This window comes from Callithrix jacchus, chromosome X (assembly GCF_049354715.1).
Source record: "Callithrix jacchus isolate 240 chromosome X, calJac240_pri, whole genome shotgun sequence".
In the NCBI taxonomy this organism is placed as follows: domain Eukaryota; kingdom Metazoa; phylum Chordata; class Mammalia; order Primates; family Cebidae; genus Callithrix; species Callithrix jacchus.
Genome location: NC_133524.1, coordinates 19552969 through 19570289, shown reverse-complemented (window position 1 = coordinate 19570289; position 17321 = coordinate 19552969). Strand labels below are relative to the sequence as shown.

At 43.7% G+C, this 17321-nt stretch overlaps 1 protein-coding gene across 40 annotated transcripts in view; it reads left to right on the top strand.

Annotated features, from left to right (window-relative positions):
- ADGRG2 (adhesion G protein-coupled receptor G2) overlaps positions 1–17321 on the top strand; it is a 131551-nt gene that overhangs the window by 29276 nt on the left and 84954 nt on the right. For 31 of the 40 annotated variants that reach the window (XM_035288468.3, XM_017968726.4, XM_035288466.3 and 28 more), the window contains exon 2: positions 9716–9760. Coding sequence is in view for 14 of the 40 variants with exons in the window: in XM_035288464.3 (XP_035144355.1) it covers positions 9716–9760 (45 nt within the window). In the remaining 26 variants the exon portion in view is untranslated. Of the gene's footprint in view, positions 1–9715; positions 9761–16997; positions 17119–17321 lie in introns of all 40 variants that reach the window. The other 9 variants (XM_078362865.1, XM_078362863.1, XM_078362861.1 and 6 more) reach the window with 1 other exon arrangement.

The following is a 17321-nucleotide window of genomic DNA, read 5'->3' as shown; positions in this document are numbered from 1 at the left end:
CAACAGTGGGATGCTGGGATGCTGCAGGGGCTGGGATCGGAGGCTATGGATTGGGCTGGCAGAGGGCTGGTGGCTGTGTTGGGAAGGCACACCAGACCCCAAGGATGGACAGGTTGTCAGATGACTTGCGTTCCAGTGCACACGAAGCCACTTACTGCCTTTGATCCTCACTTGCCTTAGCTGAACTCTAGGCAGTGCCTGCCACTCTTTCATCCTTCATATCAACCCAGACCCAAGCTATGTCAATGTCTCCTCCCAAATACTGCTCAGTATGTCCATCATTCATCATCACCACCACCATCTTCATCTAGCCTTGTGTGTCACCTCCGATACTATAATTTACGTCCTCATTGATAGAGAGCAGGGCAAACTAGTGCCGGCAGGCCAAATCCCACAAGCTGCCTGTTTGTAAATAAAACTTTATTAGCACACAGCCACACCCATTCATTTACAGATTGTCTGTGGCTGTTTCTGTGCTGCAATGGTAGAGCTGAGTAATTGCAACAGAAATCCTACAGCCTGCAAAGCTGGAGATATTTACTAGCTTACCCTTGCAGAAACGGTCTGCAGACCCCTAGTGTAGAGGAAAAACTTATTTGTATAATTATTCTGAATCTTCTTTTCTGAACTCTGATTCCCCTTATATTTTAATAGATGTGTGTGTGTGTGTGAGAGACATAAACAAATCTGCAGTCTCTATTTCTTGTCTCTTGCTTTGGATTTTCATTTTATTGAATTGCTTAGACCTTCAGAACAATATTTGGGAATGGAGAGCTGAAATTCCAAACTGGACTCCCACTTCCACTCAGACCCCCTCCTATTCATTTTCCATGTAAAAATTGCTAGAACAATCTTTTCAAAATGTGAATCTGAACACACTGACCACTGTTTAAAATCCTTCAGTGACTTTTGAAGGCTCTCAAAGGCACAAATCCGTACCTTGGCCATCAACCCCCTTAGAGTTAGGCCTTTTCTGTCTCTCCAGCCTCATCTTTCACTGTCCTCTCCTGGCTGTGGTGTGTCCCGCCCACTCCTACTTTTCTTCGGTGCCTTACATGGGTGACGTTCCCTCTTGCTAAGGTTCCTTTGCACATAGTTCCTCTACTTGATACAGTCTTTCCCTGCCTCTTTGCTGGGCAAGTTCCTCTCACTTATTCTTCCAGTTTCAGCATCACTTCCACGGGGAAGTCTTCCCCAATCCCACTGTCTTCACCCAGAGCTCCTGATGTGTTGCTTTCTGGCACTTGCCATAATCACAGTATCACATTTCTTGGTGTAAATTTGTGGATCACCTCCTAGTTTCCCCATTAGAAAATGAATACCCTACCCAACCTCGACATCTAATTTGACCTTTCTAAACATTAATGTCATAACCACAAACAAATAGGTTCTGGGACACCAAAGAAAAATCAACTTTTTATAAGTCTGAAAAAAAATATTCAGGAGAAAAAAATAAGTTAGAGTGAGAATAAAGAATAAGTTAGAAATGCGGAAGAGGAAAGACAAGCATTTTAAGAAATGACCTTCCAACTTCTGAGTTGTACTGAGTGGTTTGATGTCATTAGCAATATGAACATTGATTTTTTTCTTATTTGTATAGTGAACAAATAGAAATCTAAGCATTTTTCAACTCACAGTGCGTTGTTTCCTGTAGTTATAAATATATTATTGTCTTCTTTCTTACCCTGGGCAGCCATGTGAGGGAGGGGATCTTAAACCATGCCCCTTAACTCTTGGGCATCTGGCTTGAAGGCCCATTTTATTCTCCCCTCCAGTGGCTAGGAACAATGGGTAGAAGGGAGGGCTAGAACACACTCAAAAGGTCACAGTGACAAATATTTCTTTCAGGGAGGTTATCACCAGCAAATGCCCAGAAACTGTCTGCAGACTCTGCCAGGTGTCCACCCTATGGCCTGCTCATCACCAGAAACATGTTAGTTCATCTCTTTATAAATAGGGCTCACAGACCATGCAAGGTCTGCAGAATCTGCTTATGTGGGTTTCAGAGGGAGGGTATAAAAGAAAATGAGGCAGGCTTTGAATTAGAATCAGCCTAGGCCAGCATCATATACACAATGGGCCCTTCTCTTAAATGGGTGCTTGTAGTACTTACGGAAAGAAAAGAAGAAAGGAAGACAAGTGCAGAGAAATAATGAAAGGGAGAAAGGGTAGATAAACAGGATGAAGAGGAGGATAAAAGAATAAACAGGGTAAAAGATAAACAGGATAAAAGAATGAGGAGGAAGGATAAGAAGAAAGAAGGTGTATAAGTTAGTTTTTTTCCACATAACAAAACAGCCCAAAACTTAGCAGCTTAAAGCTACAACAATTTAATTAGTTCAAATTTTTGAGTCTATAGTCTTGGTGGGGCTCAGCAGGATGGTTCTTCTGCTGGTCTCAGTTGGGCTCACTTGTGCATCTGCTGTCAGCTGCCAGTCTACCAGATGACCCTTTGCCTGGGGGTTGGCCAGCTCTTGGTTGGAGCAATGCCTGACCAGGCATGTGTCTTTCATCATCTGGCTAGCTAGCTCAGGCTGGTTTCTACTCTTAAATGGTGGCTTGAGCCTCGAAGAGCAGCAAGAGAGAGCAGATTCCATACTTAAGCATTTTTCATGCTTCTGGTTGTATCATATTTGCTACATTCAAGAGGTGGAGCATTCAAGGGGTGGAGCAACAGAATTCACCTCTTGATAGAAGGAGCTGCAAAATCATACTGCAAATGGATAGGCAAACTGGAATCGGAAGAGTTTGGTTTTTATTTTTATTTAACTTTTATTTTAAGTTCAAGTCTATGTGTGCAGGTTTGTTATATGGGTAAACTTGTGTCATGGGGGTTCGTCATGCATATGATTTCATCACCCAGGTATTAAACCTAGTACACACTAGTTTTTTTTCCTGATCCTCTCCCTCCTCTCACCCTCCACCCTAGGAAGAGTTTATGAGCAGCTTTGCAATCAACCACAAAAGGGAGGAGCTAGAAACTTCTCTTACTGGCAAAGCTGGAAGAGACACAGCAATTTCGAGGTGGAGTTTGGCCCTCAGATTGAATTTTTAAAGTGTTGTTAATCACTAGATTCCTATCTTCCACAGGTTTTCTTTCAAATAGGGCTAGATAATAATGTAACTTCTTAATCATTTCCAGTAAGAATAATAACAGCTTTATGGGCAAGGGTTTCCAAGTCTTTTATTTCCTGGAGTTAAGGTTTAGTACATCTCAAGTGGCAGATATATATGGAAACAGAAAAATTTTAATGCACCAGCCTTATTTTCTAGCCCAAGTGTCCAAAGGAACTTACTAAACAAAGGAAACATTTCTGTGTGTGGTTTTCTTAGTTACTACTTGGTGAGACCCAGCCTACATGAACAATTGTTCTCTCCTCATCTGTGTAGCTTTTGGTCGTATTTTCTCTCATCATTGAAAACACAATAGCAGGCCAGGTGCAGTGGCTCACACCTGTAATCCCAGCACTTTGGGAGGCAGAGGGAGAAGAATTGCTTGAGCCCAGGAGTTGGACACCAGCCTGGGCAACATAATAAAACCCCATCAAGAAGCTGGGCGTGGTGGCATGTGTCTGTAGTTCCAGCTACTCAGGAGGCTAAGGTGGCAGCATCACTTGACCCTGGGATATTGAGGCTGCACTGAGCTGTGATTGCCCCACAGCACTTCAGCCTGAGCAACAGAGACCCTGTCTTAAAAAAAAAAAAGAAAAGAAAATATCAAAACATAGTTTAACTAGAGGGAAATGGCCAGTGTTTGTTGCTGCCCAGTGGAAAGAGAAGTTCAGAGTTAATTAGAAAATGTCAGTCATCTCAACTGAGATTGATTCAGGCTGTGGTGATGTAAATTCAGTTTTCCTGTTAGATGTTTTCATATTAATGGAAGAAAGTTCACACTGATGAACTTTGTATGAATACAGTTTAATGTCAGACTTGCATTTAAAAAAATCAAGTATATAAGTGTATTTTTGTGAAATAATTAATGTTTTTGTAAAAGAATTGGTACATTCTTGCCTATGCATTTATGAAAGTGACAATTGTTCATACCCTAAGGAAAGTCATGTGCCATTTTGGAAAGCCTTAGTTCTGCCATCTTGGGTAAGAGTTGGTCGTTGCCTCACCCAGACCATTGTGACTGGAGGTCTGGGAGTCATTTGAAGGGGCGGCTCTCACCATGTGGTCTTTGATACTCTCTTCTCCACTCTGGTCAGAGGTGACCAGCAACATTCTAGCGACCAGAGTACACATGGCAAGCCTCAAGCCAGGTAAGGGGAGGGAATGAAAAGGGGGGACACTGTGAAGGTGAAGGAGAGTAGAAGAGAAAAGGGGACAAGAGGGAGAGAAGACTGGAGGGAGGGGAAGAGAGAAAAGAAAGGGTCTTGTGCTGCTGGAAAATAGTGTGGTAGCAAACAGGGGCAAGAGGCCCACTGACAACTTCTCCTGGCTGCTGCTTTCCACCTCAGCTTGCAGCCCCGCCAGACTGATGACCAGAGGTCATCTTTGGAGATGTTTCACGAAGCAATTCCAAAAGCTCTCTTAGTCACATCTACCATTTAACAAGGATGGACGCCAGGATGCTGTCCTTCCACTTTAAGCTCTTTGGCTGTGCCTTGGTTTCAGCCATTTCCTGTCTTTGGAATGCTCTCGCCTTCATATAAAGGGAGTTGCACCCTTTAGGCTTCAGCCTGATGATTACTTCCTCGATGAGACTCTCCTGGATTCATTTCCCCACATTGGGTTAGGTGTCCTTCCTCAGTGCTCCCATTACTGCCTGCAGCTGATGCCAAAGCCTGGCATTCTGGATTCAGGTTTGCCAGTCCCCTTGACCATGAGCCTTTGTGCAGGGCACAACCTGCACAACTGTACAGAGTGGCCTTGTTTTTTGGCACATAGTGGGTATCCAGTTGAATGTTTGTTGAATGAATTTTGTTAGTTTTCCAGAGCCATCTCACTCTTTAACTCCTCTTGAGTGGTAGCAGCCAGAACTGAGCAAACCAGTCTGTGCAAGTCAGGGTCCTATTAGGCAGGGTCTGATCAGTAATGGGGCCACCACAAGGTTCTGGAACCACTCTTGTTTGTTCCTCGATGGCAATACCTTCCACTCTAGAACCAAGAATGCATATCCCCAACTTTCTCCTGTGTGCAGCATCGCCTTCCCTGTCATCTCCATTTGTGCAATTTGTTTTTCCTGCTAGTGTGAAGAAACTCCTCTTTCCTTCTTTCTGGCCGTATTCCCAATGTATCAAGGCCTCTTTGTCCTCTGGTCATTTCTTCCATGGTGTTGGTGTCATCGCCAGGAACTTCGAGCCAGTCTGTGCCTGTTGGTCTGCGTCACTAATGAATCACTAGGTTCCTAATGAAGTGCTGAGCCCTCCACGATGTTGTATGTCATGGTTCGGGTTTGGTTGATTTTGTTTTTTTTGGTTGGTCCCTCCTTGGAGGGCAGTGGGACAACTGCCTGGGGCTGCTGTTACCTGTGCTCTTTCCCCGGTGGGTTGCAGATTATCCCCAGGATGTGTGAGTGCCGTGGCCGGGTACCCAGGATGGGAGTTCTGACTCTTGGACGCTGCCTCCCTGAAAGCGGCCCTGAACTGGAGCAGGGCTCTTAGGTTCACCCAGAGACTGTTTCCTTCCCACCAAAACCACTTGTAAAGTCTGCCTGCCTTTTTTAAAATTTATTTTTTGGGTCACGCTGGTATTACCCTGGGTTTTAGCCAGCTTGATAAATAGAGGAAGTTGGACGCCTTCCCAGCCTCCCTGATGTCATGCTTTGGGGCAGTCTGCAACTGTGGGAGGTTTCCATGAATCCTTGCAAGTGATGAGTTTGCTGTTCTTCTCTGCGAAATTTCTCTGTTCCATGCCATGTGTTACATAAGTTGATATGGTTCCTTTTGTGACTTGCCCTTTCCCTTCAGTGATGTAACAACCCCAAACACTGGCAGTCACTGTGTTTTGTCACTGAAGTGCTGGTGCCCATCAGACCCTCATTCCTGTTCCGCTTCTCTAGGAGATAAAGGCTGGTGGGTATGTCGTGGCCACAGAGGCAAGGAAGGATCTGGGGGCTGAAGGATGGGCTCTTCTTCAATGAGGCTGAGATGAAGCTGAGGCCTCATTATCTGTCAGGCATTTTAGCATCATTGCTTTTGCCACAACTTGGTGAAGTGAGTTCCTTCTCCATGGCTGGGAAGCTGGTTTCTTGGCCCTGAAACCAGAAGGCTGTGCTCCCAGTTGGGCCTTTCTAACTGGGGTAGAGCGGAGGGGAGATGACATTGAGCTGAGCAAGTGGTGGCTTTCCCTCCCATTCCCTGCCCCCTGAGCTTAATGGAGGAGCTCTGTTCGGCCCTCTTTCTGTTCTGCTTTTCTTCATTAGACGAAATCTACTTAATTGTGTAAGTACTATGTGAAACATGTCTGTATCCTATGGAGTAGCAATTTGGCTTCATCCTTTCCCTCATCACACTCCTGGGTTGTTGGTGGGTTTCCTTCCAGGCTATTTTGTATACATCCACCCATGTCACTGTATTAATAAGGATAGGCCAGGTGTGGTGGCTCACCCCTGTAATCTCAGTAATTTGGGAGGTTAAGGTGGGAGGATTGCTTGAGCCCAAGAATTTGAGACCAGCCTGGGCAACATGGTGAGACCCCATCTCTACAAAATCACTAACAAATTAGCCGAGCATGGTTGCACGTGACTATAGTCTTAGCTACCCAGGAGACTCAGATGGGAGGACCACTTGAACCCAGAAGTGGGAGGCTGCAGTGAGCTATGATTAAACCACTGCACTTCAGGCTGGGTGACAGAGCAAGACCCCATTTCTAATCATAAATAAATAAATGAGCACACATATATAACTTTGATTGTTTCTTAACATGTCAAAGTATATATATTATTCAGAAACTCGGTTTTTTCACTTGCTTTATGTGCACTGACAGTCTCTATATGTCAATACATCTAAATCAACTTCACTTTTAAGTCTTGCATAATATTCCATAACACAGATGTGCCATCGTTTAGCTCTTCATCTACTAATGAAAACTTAGCCTTCCCCTCCACACACATAGTTGCAATGACAGTGTTTGCATGTGTATTTTTGTATATATGTGTTAGTATTTCTGTGGGGACAATCTCTGGCATTAGAATTTCTTTTCTTTCTTTCTTTTTTTTTTTTAGACAGTCTCATCCTGTTGCCAAGCTGGAGTGCAGTGGTGCTTTCTCGGCTCACTGCAACCTCCGCCTCCTGGGTTCAAGCAATTCTCCTGCCTCAGCCTCCCGAGTAGCTGGGACTACAGGCATGTACCACCACGCCCAGCTAATTTTTGTATTTTTTTTAGTAGAGACGGGGTTCCACCATGTTGGCCAGGATGCTCTCGATCTCTTAACCTCGTGATCCGCCCATCTTGGCCTCCCAAAGTGCTGGGATTACAGGTGTGAACCACCACGCCCGGCCTGGAATTAGAATTTCTATATCAATAAGCCCATTTAAAACTGTAAAACATAACTAAATTACTCAAAGTTGATGTTTCCACCAATGGTGTAAGCAAGTGTTTACTTCCCCACATGCTCTCCGGCTTTGGATATTATTAGGCTTTTCAATTTTTTCATCCACTGGGAAAAACAAATGTCATGTTGCTTGTCCTACTTTTCTACCTGTAAGTATTCAAAGGGAGCAAACAGAGCCCCCTGTTGTTCATTCATAAACTGGATTCCCAGGAACCATTAAGTGTGCTTTATTGTGGTCATCAGTAAGGTTTGGAAGAGGTAGTGTGCTTGGATTGGGAAATTTCATCAAAATAGTGTCAGAAATCCCTATGTAGAAAATCCTCATTTTCACAAATGTTAAATGAACTGCTTTCGATACTCAAGTCATAATCGACTCCTTCCTTGCTTTGATTATTTAGATGGTGTTTTGTTGTTAGCCCTACATTTATTCCACATTCAGCGCTGGGACATGCGTTTGCAGTTCATCGTAGGATGGGAGAACGTGGTTGGCCTTTATTTTTGTTTTTAAGTTCTGGAGTACATGTGCGGGGTGTGCACACTTGTTACATAGGTAAATGTGTGCCACGGCGATTTGTCCCTGTCAATCCGTCACCTAGGTATTAAGCCCGGCATGCATTAGCTATTCTTCCTGATGCTCTACCCCACTACCCTCCCCGACAGGCCCCAGTGTGTGATGATCCCCTCCATGTGTCTGTGTGTTCACATTGTTCAACTCCCACTTACGAGTGAGAACATGTGCTGTTTGCTTTTCTGTTCCTGCGTGAGTTTGCTGAGGATAATGGCTTCCAGCTCCATCCATGTCCCTGCAAAGGACATTATTTCATTCCTTTTTCTGGCTGCATGGTATTCCATGGTGTATACGTACCGCATCTTCTTTAACTAGTCGATCATTGATGGGCATTTGGGTTGATTCCATGTCTTTGCTATTGTGAATCATGCTGCAGTGAATGTATGTGCACATGTATCTTTATAATAGAATGATTTCTATTTCTTTGGGTATATACCCAGTAATGGGATTGCTGGGCACTGAACTGCTGTTATAACAGTCTGTTGACAGAGGCCAGTAGTAGGTCAGTTGGTTCCACCATGGCCTTAGAGATGGTTTCTTCTCACAGATCTTCATTTGAAAGTCATTATGTCCTATTTCACATGAGAAGACACCATTATGTGAAGCAACCGTCATCTTCAAGCTAATAGCTGTACCAATGTTTTGGTTCAGAAGTAAGGCATGTTGGAATATTCTAAAAGATACAAGTCAGGTTGTCAGCAGTGCTCTCTGCCTTGGGTGGATACCCTATTTCGTTTTCCCAGCATTCATTTGAGTTTTCCCTCATTTCTGTCATTGCCAATACCCCCATGTTCCTTTCAATTCTGAGCCAAACTCTCGGTAATTAACTGAGACTCAGCCCTTTAGTGGAGAAAGAATTCTGCCCCTGACACAGGAGACCTAGATGCCCCAGTCCTTGGTATCAGGAGTTTAGGTTCTAAGGAAGTGAAGTCACAAACACGTGAAGAAGTATCTAACCAAGCAGGGCCTCTAGAAGGGACCACCCCAGCCCAGGTCTGGTCCAATCGCTTCATTGTCCAGTACCCTGTGATGCTGTTAATGAAAGCTTCGACTGAGCAGTTATTCATGCCATAAAAATATTAACAAGGCCAGGTGCGGTGGCTCACGCCTGTAATCCCAGCAATTTGGGAAGCTGAGATGGGTGGATCACCTGAGGTCAGGAGTTCGAGACCAGCCTGGCCAACGTGGTGAAACTCTGTCTCTACTAAAAATACAAAAAAAAAAAAAATTAGCCAGGCGTGATAGCGTGTGCCTGTAATACCAGCTACTCAGGAGGCTGAGGCAGGAGAATCACTTGAACCTGGGAGATGGAGGCAGCAGTGAGCCAAGATCATGCCACTGCACTCCAGCCTGGGTGACAGAGTGAGACCCTATCTCAAAACCAAACCAAACCAAAAAAAAACATTAACAAGATCAGTCCCCAAACTGGCTTTAGGGTTGTGCTTCCAGTTTATATATAAGTTCCTCAAGAGCAGGGTTTACATCCGTTTTTTTCTGTAACTCCACTGCCAAGTTCAAGCTGTGATGCGCAGCAGGGAACCCGGGGGGCCTTGGCCGATGAGCTCACTGCAGCATTGAAGCATTATGCTAGCAAGAAAATCCACTTTCCATTGGTCTAATTTTCTTTGCTTTTTTCTTTTCATTTTCAGATGTGCACAGAGGTTCCCCACGTTTTTCTCTGAACTCGCTGTCAGGTGAGTGAGGTTATTTCTATGAGATCCTGTTATGTAGAAATGAGGAACATGTTGGCTTGGGTTTTTTTTCTTTCCTATTTTCCCTCCTTCATTACAAGTTCCCATCGCCCTACCAACTTTATTCTCTTTTGTTTGGTTGGTTTTGTTTTCACTCCTCACTCCACTTGGAGTGATGTTTTCTTCAGACACTCTCTTTTCCTTGGGGATTCTATTGTTGACCAGTTTCTTCTTGGTAACCCAATTGCTTTTGAATGGGCGTTCAGAAACAGGTACCGATTTTGAAGTTACATGGTGCAGTGAAAGCTGGGGAAGGAGAATGAACATTTATATGGAATTATTTGGGATTCTGTTTCACTGTTTTCCCCGTTCCTGCTCCCTGGACTTGTGTCCCTGGTTCTAACAGTTTTTGTCATGTTTTGAAATGGATCAAGGAAGTGTTTGTTCTCTCTCTGACCTAAGTGCTGTGCAAATGCAGTTGTCAAAGGATCCTTCCAACCAGATTTCTGCCCATGGCCCTCTTCTAGTTAGAAATCCCAAAGCCTCTGCTTTCACTCTTTCCCTCCCTCCTTCCTTTCCCTTTCCCTTTCTCTTTCCTCTTTTTTGAGACAACTTCTCCCTTTGTCACCCAGGTTGGAGTGCAGTGGCACGATCACAGCTCACTGCAGTCTTGACCCCCAAGCTCAAGTGATCCTCCCACCTCAGCCTCCTGAGTAGCTGGGATCACAGGTGTGTGCCACCACACCTGGCTACTTTTTCAGATTTTGTAGAGATGGGATCTCCCTATGCAGCCCAGACTGGTCTCAAACTCCCAGCCTCAATTGATCCTCCCACCTCAGCCTCCCAAAGTGCTGGAATTACAGGCCTGAGCCACTGCACCCAGCCCATTTCTTTTGAGACTCATAAATAGTGGTTATTTCTGGGAATTCACGGACATAAATTATCAAAATTTTGTAACCAAGGTAAATATCTATCATAATGAATACAAATTAGAATGATCTTACTATAACATGATAAATAATATCATTATTACAATAGATACTAGTAAGTTATTGCTGTAAATAAGGTTACAGCACCTGAGCAGGATCACACAGCCAGTAAATGGCCCGGCTGGCACCTGAAGCAGGAAGTGGCATAGTGTTATGGGAAAACCAAGGATAGGCCTGGGATCCTGGTGGCGGGGGGCTGTGGTGGGCTCGGCGGGTTCGTTTCCTGAGTCCCTCGCTTCCTCTCCAGCATGGTTTCCTGGAAACCAACCCTACAGTGTAGATCCATGCCCCAGGAGGCTTTCAAGAAGAGTCTCTTATTTTCCTCCCCTCCATATTGATAGAATTATTTTGCAGCAGTAGATTCTGGACCAAATCAATGAAAACATCCTTGCCTAGTGCCTGCTGTGGGTGTGGGGGTGAGGTGGAGATCAAGCCTCTGTAGGAGAGGCTATTGTGTTCTGGTTCCTTGTTTTTGTTTTTAGGCCAAGTCAAGTCTGAGGGACCATGAAGAGGAAGTATCTTTTGTTTGTTGTTTTTAAAAATCACTATTTATTTGGCCATGCCAATGACCAATGATTCTGAGTAGTGGCTATTAAGCTGTCGAGGGCAGGAAAGATATCTGCATTGTTTATCACAGTATCTCGAGTCCCTGACATAGGATCTTGTTTGTAATAGAACGTCAATAAATATGCATCAACTAGATGAATGAATGTCAATTATTTTGGAAATAATTCCAAAATCTGTTTACATTTAGGACTGGAGTGTATTCTAAACTTATCTTCTTCAGCTGGGTGTGGTGGCACGTGCCTGTAGTCCCAGCTACTTGGGAGCCTGAGGCAGGAGGATCTCTTGACCCAGGGAGGTGGAGGTTGCAGTGAGCTGAGATTGCACCACTGCACTCCAGCCTGGGTAACAGAGCGAGACCCTGTTTAAAAAAAAAAAAAAAAAGAAGCAAACAGCAACAGCCAAAAAACAACAAAAAAGCAAAAACTTGTCTTCTAATTATGCTTGTAATCATAGCTAAGACTTCTTGACTGTACTCAGACTTTCATTATGTTACCTCATTTAATCCCTACAGAACCCTAGGAAATAGGTCTTAGCATTACTTCCATGTTGTCAGATGAAGAATTTAAACTCCAGAGAGGTAAGAACGTTCCAAGGTTATACTGTAAGTGGTGTAGCTTAGATGTGAAGGCAGGCAGATGGCTCTACCACGCACGCTCCCAAATCCTATACTATTCTGTTCATTTGTGTGTGTTAAACATACCGCAAGCATCCAGGGCAGACCCTGAAGAGTGAGAGGAGAGAGATGAAGGCTTTCACCTTGCCTTGGATAATTCACCATAGTGAATCAATAGTATGGTAGATTGCAGATGTAGGAGAGTGGAGAAATTTGGAGATGGGCAAGGGAGCCAGAACACAGAGCACGCCTCACCAGGTTTGGTGAGTACGTGTTTACATTAGGCACACAATTTAGTTCTAATCTTGCACATCTGATAGTGATTCACTTGTTTTATTGACTAAATCTTCCTTTTTCTGCATCAGAAAGCACTTAATGCTTATTAAGAAAATCATTTTGCACTGTAAAGACCAAATAAATCATTTCCTTCCATTTGATTCTAGAGACATGAAAGTTTCACACTACGATGATGCCGTGTGGCTCAGCATTGATTTACTTTGTGCTGTGACAAATGCCACCCACGGGCGCCATTTTAGAGTTCCCATTCAGCACTTACCATGTTGTTTCTCTTACTGCAGTAATACTGGCTTTAGTTCTTGGTGATCTTATCTTCATAATATTTTGTTGCTGAAGTTCAGAATAGTTCCTTTTGTCCAATATTTATTCAAACTCCCTCGATTTCCAAGATTTGAAATTGCTGCTAGACATTTCTGTGAGCATTTTGGAGAAATCTGAAAACAGTCTCATTTGATTTATATCGTAGGTAAAAATCTCAGGATTTTCTTTCCTTGCCTGGTTTTGGCATCAGGGTTATGGTAGCCTTGTAAAAGTGAGCTCAGATGTGCTCTTTTGCTGTGCAGTCGGGACTCATTCCTTAAATATTTGATAGAATCATCAGTGAGACCATCTGGGCCTGGAGTTTTCTTTGTGGGACAAGTTTTGAGACTTTTAACAGTTATACCTACTATTGATGTTTACTGTTTCTACTGATTCCTTCTTGGTACTTTTTTCTAGAAATGTGTCCCTTTCTATCTAGATTGCCAAATTATTAAAGAAAGTTGTCCCTAAGATTCTTCATTATGTTTATAACATTGGCAGGTGTATTGCTTTTTCCATCCCTCCTACGGCTACTTATTCACTCCCTGCCTCTCTCCTTTCCTCCCATCTCCCTCCCCTCCCTCAGTCTCTTAATTTTGCCAGAATTGTCTTTTCAAAGAGCAACCTTGGCCTTGTTAATTTTTATGTCTTTTGTTCTGTCTTTATTTTGTGCCTCCATTTTTTTGTTACCTTTCTTCTCCTTCTTTGGGTTTATTTTGCTGTACTTGTCCACACTTCTTAAGAACCTTAATTCCTTAATTTTAAGCCTTTTTCTTTTTCTAGTATGTACATTTAAAATAGAATTTTAACTCCATCTTGTGCTGTATCCTATGTGTTTTGCTATATAGTGTTTTTATTACTGAGCAGGTCAAAGATTTTCTTCTGTCCTTTTTTGAGACAAGGTCTTGTTCTGTTGCCCAGGCTGCAGTGCATTGGCGTGATCGTGTTTCACTACAGCCTCTACCTCCTTGTCTCAAGCAATCCTCTTGCCTCAGCCTCCCATGCAGCTGGGACCATAGGCTCATACCGTCATGCCCGGCTAATTTTTTTACTTTTTTGTAGAGATGGGGTCCCACTTTGTTGCCCAGGCAGGGCCTGAACTCCTGGGCTCAAGTGATCCTTCTGCCTTGGCCTCCCAAAGTGCTGGGATTACAGGTGTGAGCCACCACACCTGGCAGATATTTTCTAATGAACATCATGACTTCTTTGACCCATAGGTTATTTGTTAAATAACAGACCTAACGTGTGTGTGTGTGTGTGTGTGTGTGTGTGTGACGAAGTCTTGCTCTGTCGCCCAGGCTGGAGTGCAGTGGCGCCATCTTGGCTCACTGCAACCTCTGCCTCCCAGGTTCAATCATTTCTCCTGCTTCAGCCTCCCAAGCAGCTGGGACTACAGGCACGTGCCACCACACCCAGCTGATTTTTGTATTTTTAGTAGAGATGGGGTTTTACCACATTAGCCAGACTAGTCTCGAACTCCTGACCTTGTGATCCCCCCACCTTGGCCTCCCAAAGTGCTTAGATTACAGGAGTGAGCCACTGCGCCTGGCCAAATCTAACTTTTTTGTTATTACAACATGTGGTCACAGAACAGGCTGCTTTCCTGTTTTCTTTAAAAAGCTTTAGAAACTTTTTCGATGGTCTGGATGGTTTTTACAGACATTCCATGTGCACTTGAAGAGATTGTGTATGCTGCAGTTGTTGAATTGGGGCTTCTAGATATGGACTTCATGTTGTTGGTTAAATGTGTCATTCAAATATTCTATGTCCTTAATGACTTTCTTAATTTTTACCAGTTGCCGATAGAGATCTCCCATTATGATTGTGAATTTGTTCTATTTTTCCTTATATTCTGTCAATGCTGTTGGGTGTATTTTGAGGCTATAGTAGTTGCATTCACATGTAAATTTCTTCAGTCTTCAATTCAGAATTGAATCTTTTATGAATGAACAGTTTTATTTCTAGGTAAAGGATTTTGCTTTAAAATACAATTTGTCTGATATTAGTATAAACACATTAATTTTCTTTTGAGTAGTGCGGGCATAGCATATCTTTTCCATCTCTTTACTTTCAAACTTTCTGAATCATTAGGTTCTATTTGCATCATTGTAAATAGCATATAATTGGAGTTTGTATTTTTTTCCAGTCTGATAATCTTTGCCTTTTAATGGAATCATTGAGTCCATTTATATTCCATGAATCATTGATCTGCATTTAAAAATTTTTTTATTATACTTTATAATTTCCAGGATACATGTGCAGATCTTGCAGGATTGTTATGTAGGTATACACTTGCCATGGTGGTTTGCTGCCTCCATCCCCCCATCCCCTATGTCAGGTATTTCTCCCAATATTATCCCTCCCCAATCTCCCTTTTGAGATGAAGTTTCACTCTTGTCACCCAGGCTGGAGTACGGTGGCATGATCTCAGCTCACTGCAACCGCTACCTCCTCAGTTCAAGTGATTCTCCTGCCTCAGCCTCCCGAGTAGCTGGGATTACAGGCGCCCGACAGCACTCCTGGCTAATGTTTTATATTGTTTTTTTTTTAGTAGAGACGGGGTTTTATCATGTTACCCAGACTGGTCTCGAACTCCTGACCTCAGGTGATCTACCCTCCTCAGCCCCCCAAAGCGTGGGATTGATTACAAGCATAGGCCACTGCACTGACCTGCATTTGGTTTTAAATCTGTGACTTTCTATTTTTCCTAACCATTCTTCGTTGCCGTTTCTCCTCTTGCCTTTTTTCAGACAGACTGAATATATTAAAAATTGTTTTTCTCCTCCACTAGTTACGAAGTTGTATGTCCCATTTCTGTTCTTTCGTTACTAAAGAGATTACAGCCTGTAGAAATTACATGTCTACTCAACTTTTCTATGTGTAAAGATAAGCAATACCTTTAGCTTCCTCCGGGATAATTCAAGGACATTGGAAGACTGAATTTTTGAATTTCATTTTGTCATCTCCTTACTTATATTACATATCGTATATATATTATCTCCTATGTTTATATATATGAGTTAGTTGCCATGTGTTTTTATCCTATGATGTTTCACTAATCCCTATAAGATGTTATTGTTTTATATAGTAGTTTTGTTTTATTTTGTTTTGTTTTGAGACAGAGCCTCCCTCTGTCGCCCAGGCTGGAGTGCAGTGGCACTGTCTTGGCTCACTGCAACCTCTGCCTCCTATGTTCAAGTGATTCTCCTACCTCAGCCTCCCAGGAAGCTAGCATTACAGGCACCCACCACCACACCCGGCTAATTTTTGTATTTTTAATAGAGATGGGGTTTCACCATGTTGGCTGGGCTGGTCTTGAACTCCTGACCTCAAGTGATCCCCCCGCCTCAGCCTTCAAAAGTGTTGGGATTACAGGCGTGAGCCACCATGCCTGGCACTCTTTTATCTAGTTAAAGTTCATTTGGATTTGCCAAGAGAGAGTACTACCCCTAGTTCTGTGCAACTGGGGCCTCTGGCCTGTGACTTACGATTTAGTGGTCCCCTCTCTGGCCCTTCCTCTAGCTCCACTCCTCTCCAAATGGTAAGAAATCTGTGGCACCAAGAAGACATGCCTACCCGGGGCCTGCCTCCCTCTTCCCCTCACCTTTGCCTCTAGATCATACAACGGGAATCCAGGACCCTGGAATTCCCAGCCCAAACATTCTGTGCCAAATTCCAAGACCTAGGCCCTCCCCTTTCTCATCATGCCAAGCCATGCTACAGGTGTACATGCCCCCAGACCCAAGGGATGACCAAGGGGTACATGCATGCAAGAGAGGGGGTTTGCGGTGTGCAGGCTGTGGTGATCACATATGTGTGCACAAAGCCTCCTACAGCCTGGAATGAAGCCTTAGGGGAAGAATACAGGCAAAGCCTTCTTTTTTTTTTTTAATTTTTTATTGGATTTTAGGTTTTGGGGTACATGGGCAGAGCATGCAAGACAGTTGTGTAGGTACGCACATGGCAGTGTGCTTTGCTTTGCTTCTCCCCTTCACCCACATTTGGCATTTCTCTCCCCACCTCCCCCTCCCACTGGCCCTCCCTTTTTCCCCCCAATAGACCCCAGTGTTTAGTACTCCCCTTTCTGTGTCCACCTTCTTTTAAACTCTTGGTCTGTGTTTTACAAACGTTTGCAATGGGCCTAGCCACAAACCCACCACTTTCTTTGTTCCTCATTCCTCCTTGCATCTCAGCTCATGTCTTTTGCCTGAATGCATGTTTTAGGACTGATTTCAGTAATGATTTGCAGGCAGGAAACAACATCACAGTTTCCGTTTGTCTGAAAATGTCTTCATTTTGCCCTCATTCTTCAAAGATATGTTCCCTGAGTGCAGAATTCTAAGTTGGCAGTTTCTTTCCAGCACACTGCAGATAGACTTCCACTGGTTCCGGCTTCCATGGTTGCTTCTGAGAAGACAGGCTGTCAGTCTAACAACGGCTCCTTAACAGCCTTTTTTTTTTTTTTTTTTTTAAGGTGGAATCTCACTCTGTCACCCAGGCTGGAGTGCAGTGGCAGATCTCAGCTCACTGCAGTCTCTGCCTTCTGGATTCAAGCGATTCTCCTGTCTCAGCCTCCCAAGTAGCTGAGACTACAGGTGGGCTCCAGCACACCCAACTAATTTATATATTTTGAGTAGAGACAGGGTTCCATCTCATTGGCCAGACTGACCTCAGACTCCTGACCTCAAGTGATCCACCCATCTCGCCCTCCCAAAGTGCTGGGATTACAGGCGTGAGCCACCACGCCTGGCTTTAACGATACTTTTCTTACCAGTTTTCTGATTCTTTTTCTGACTTC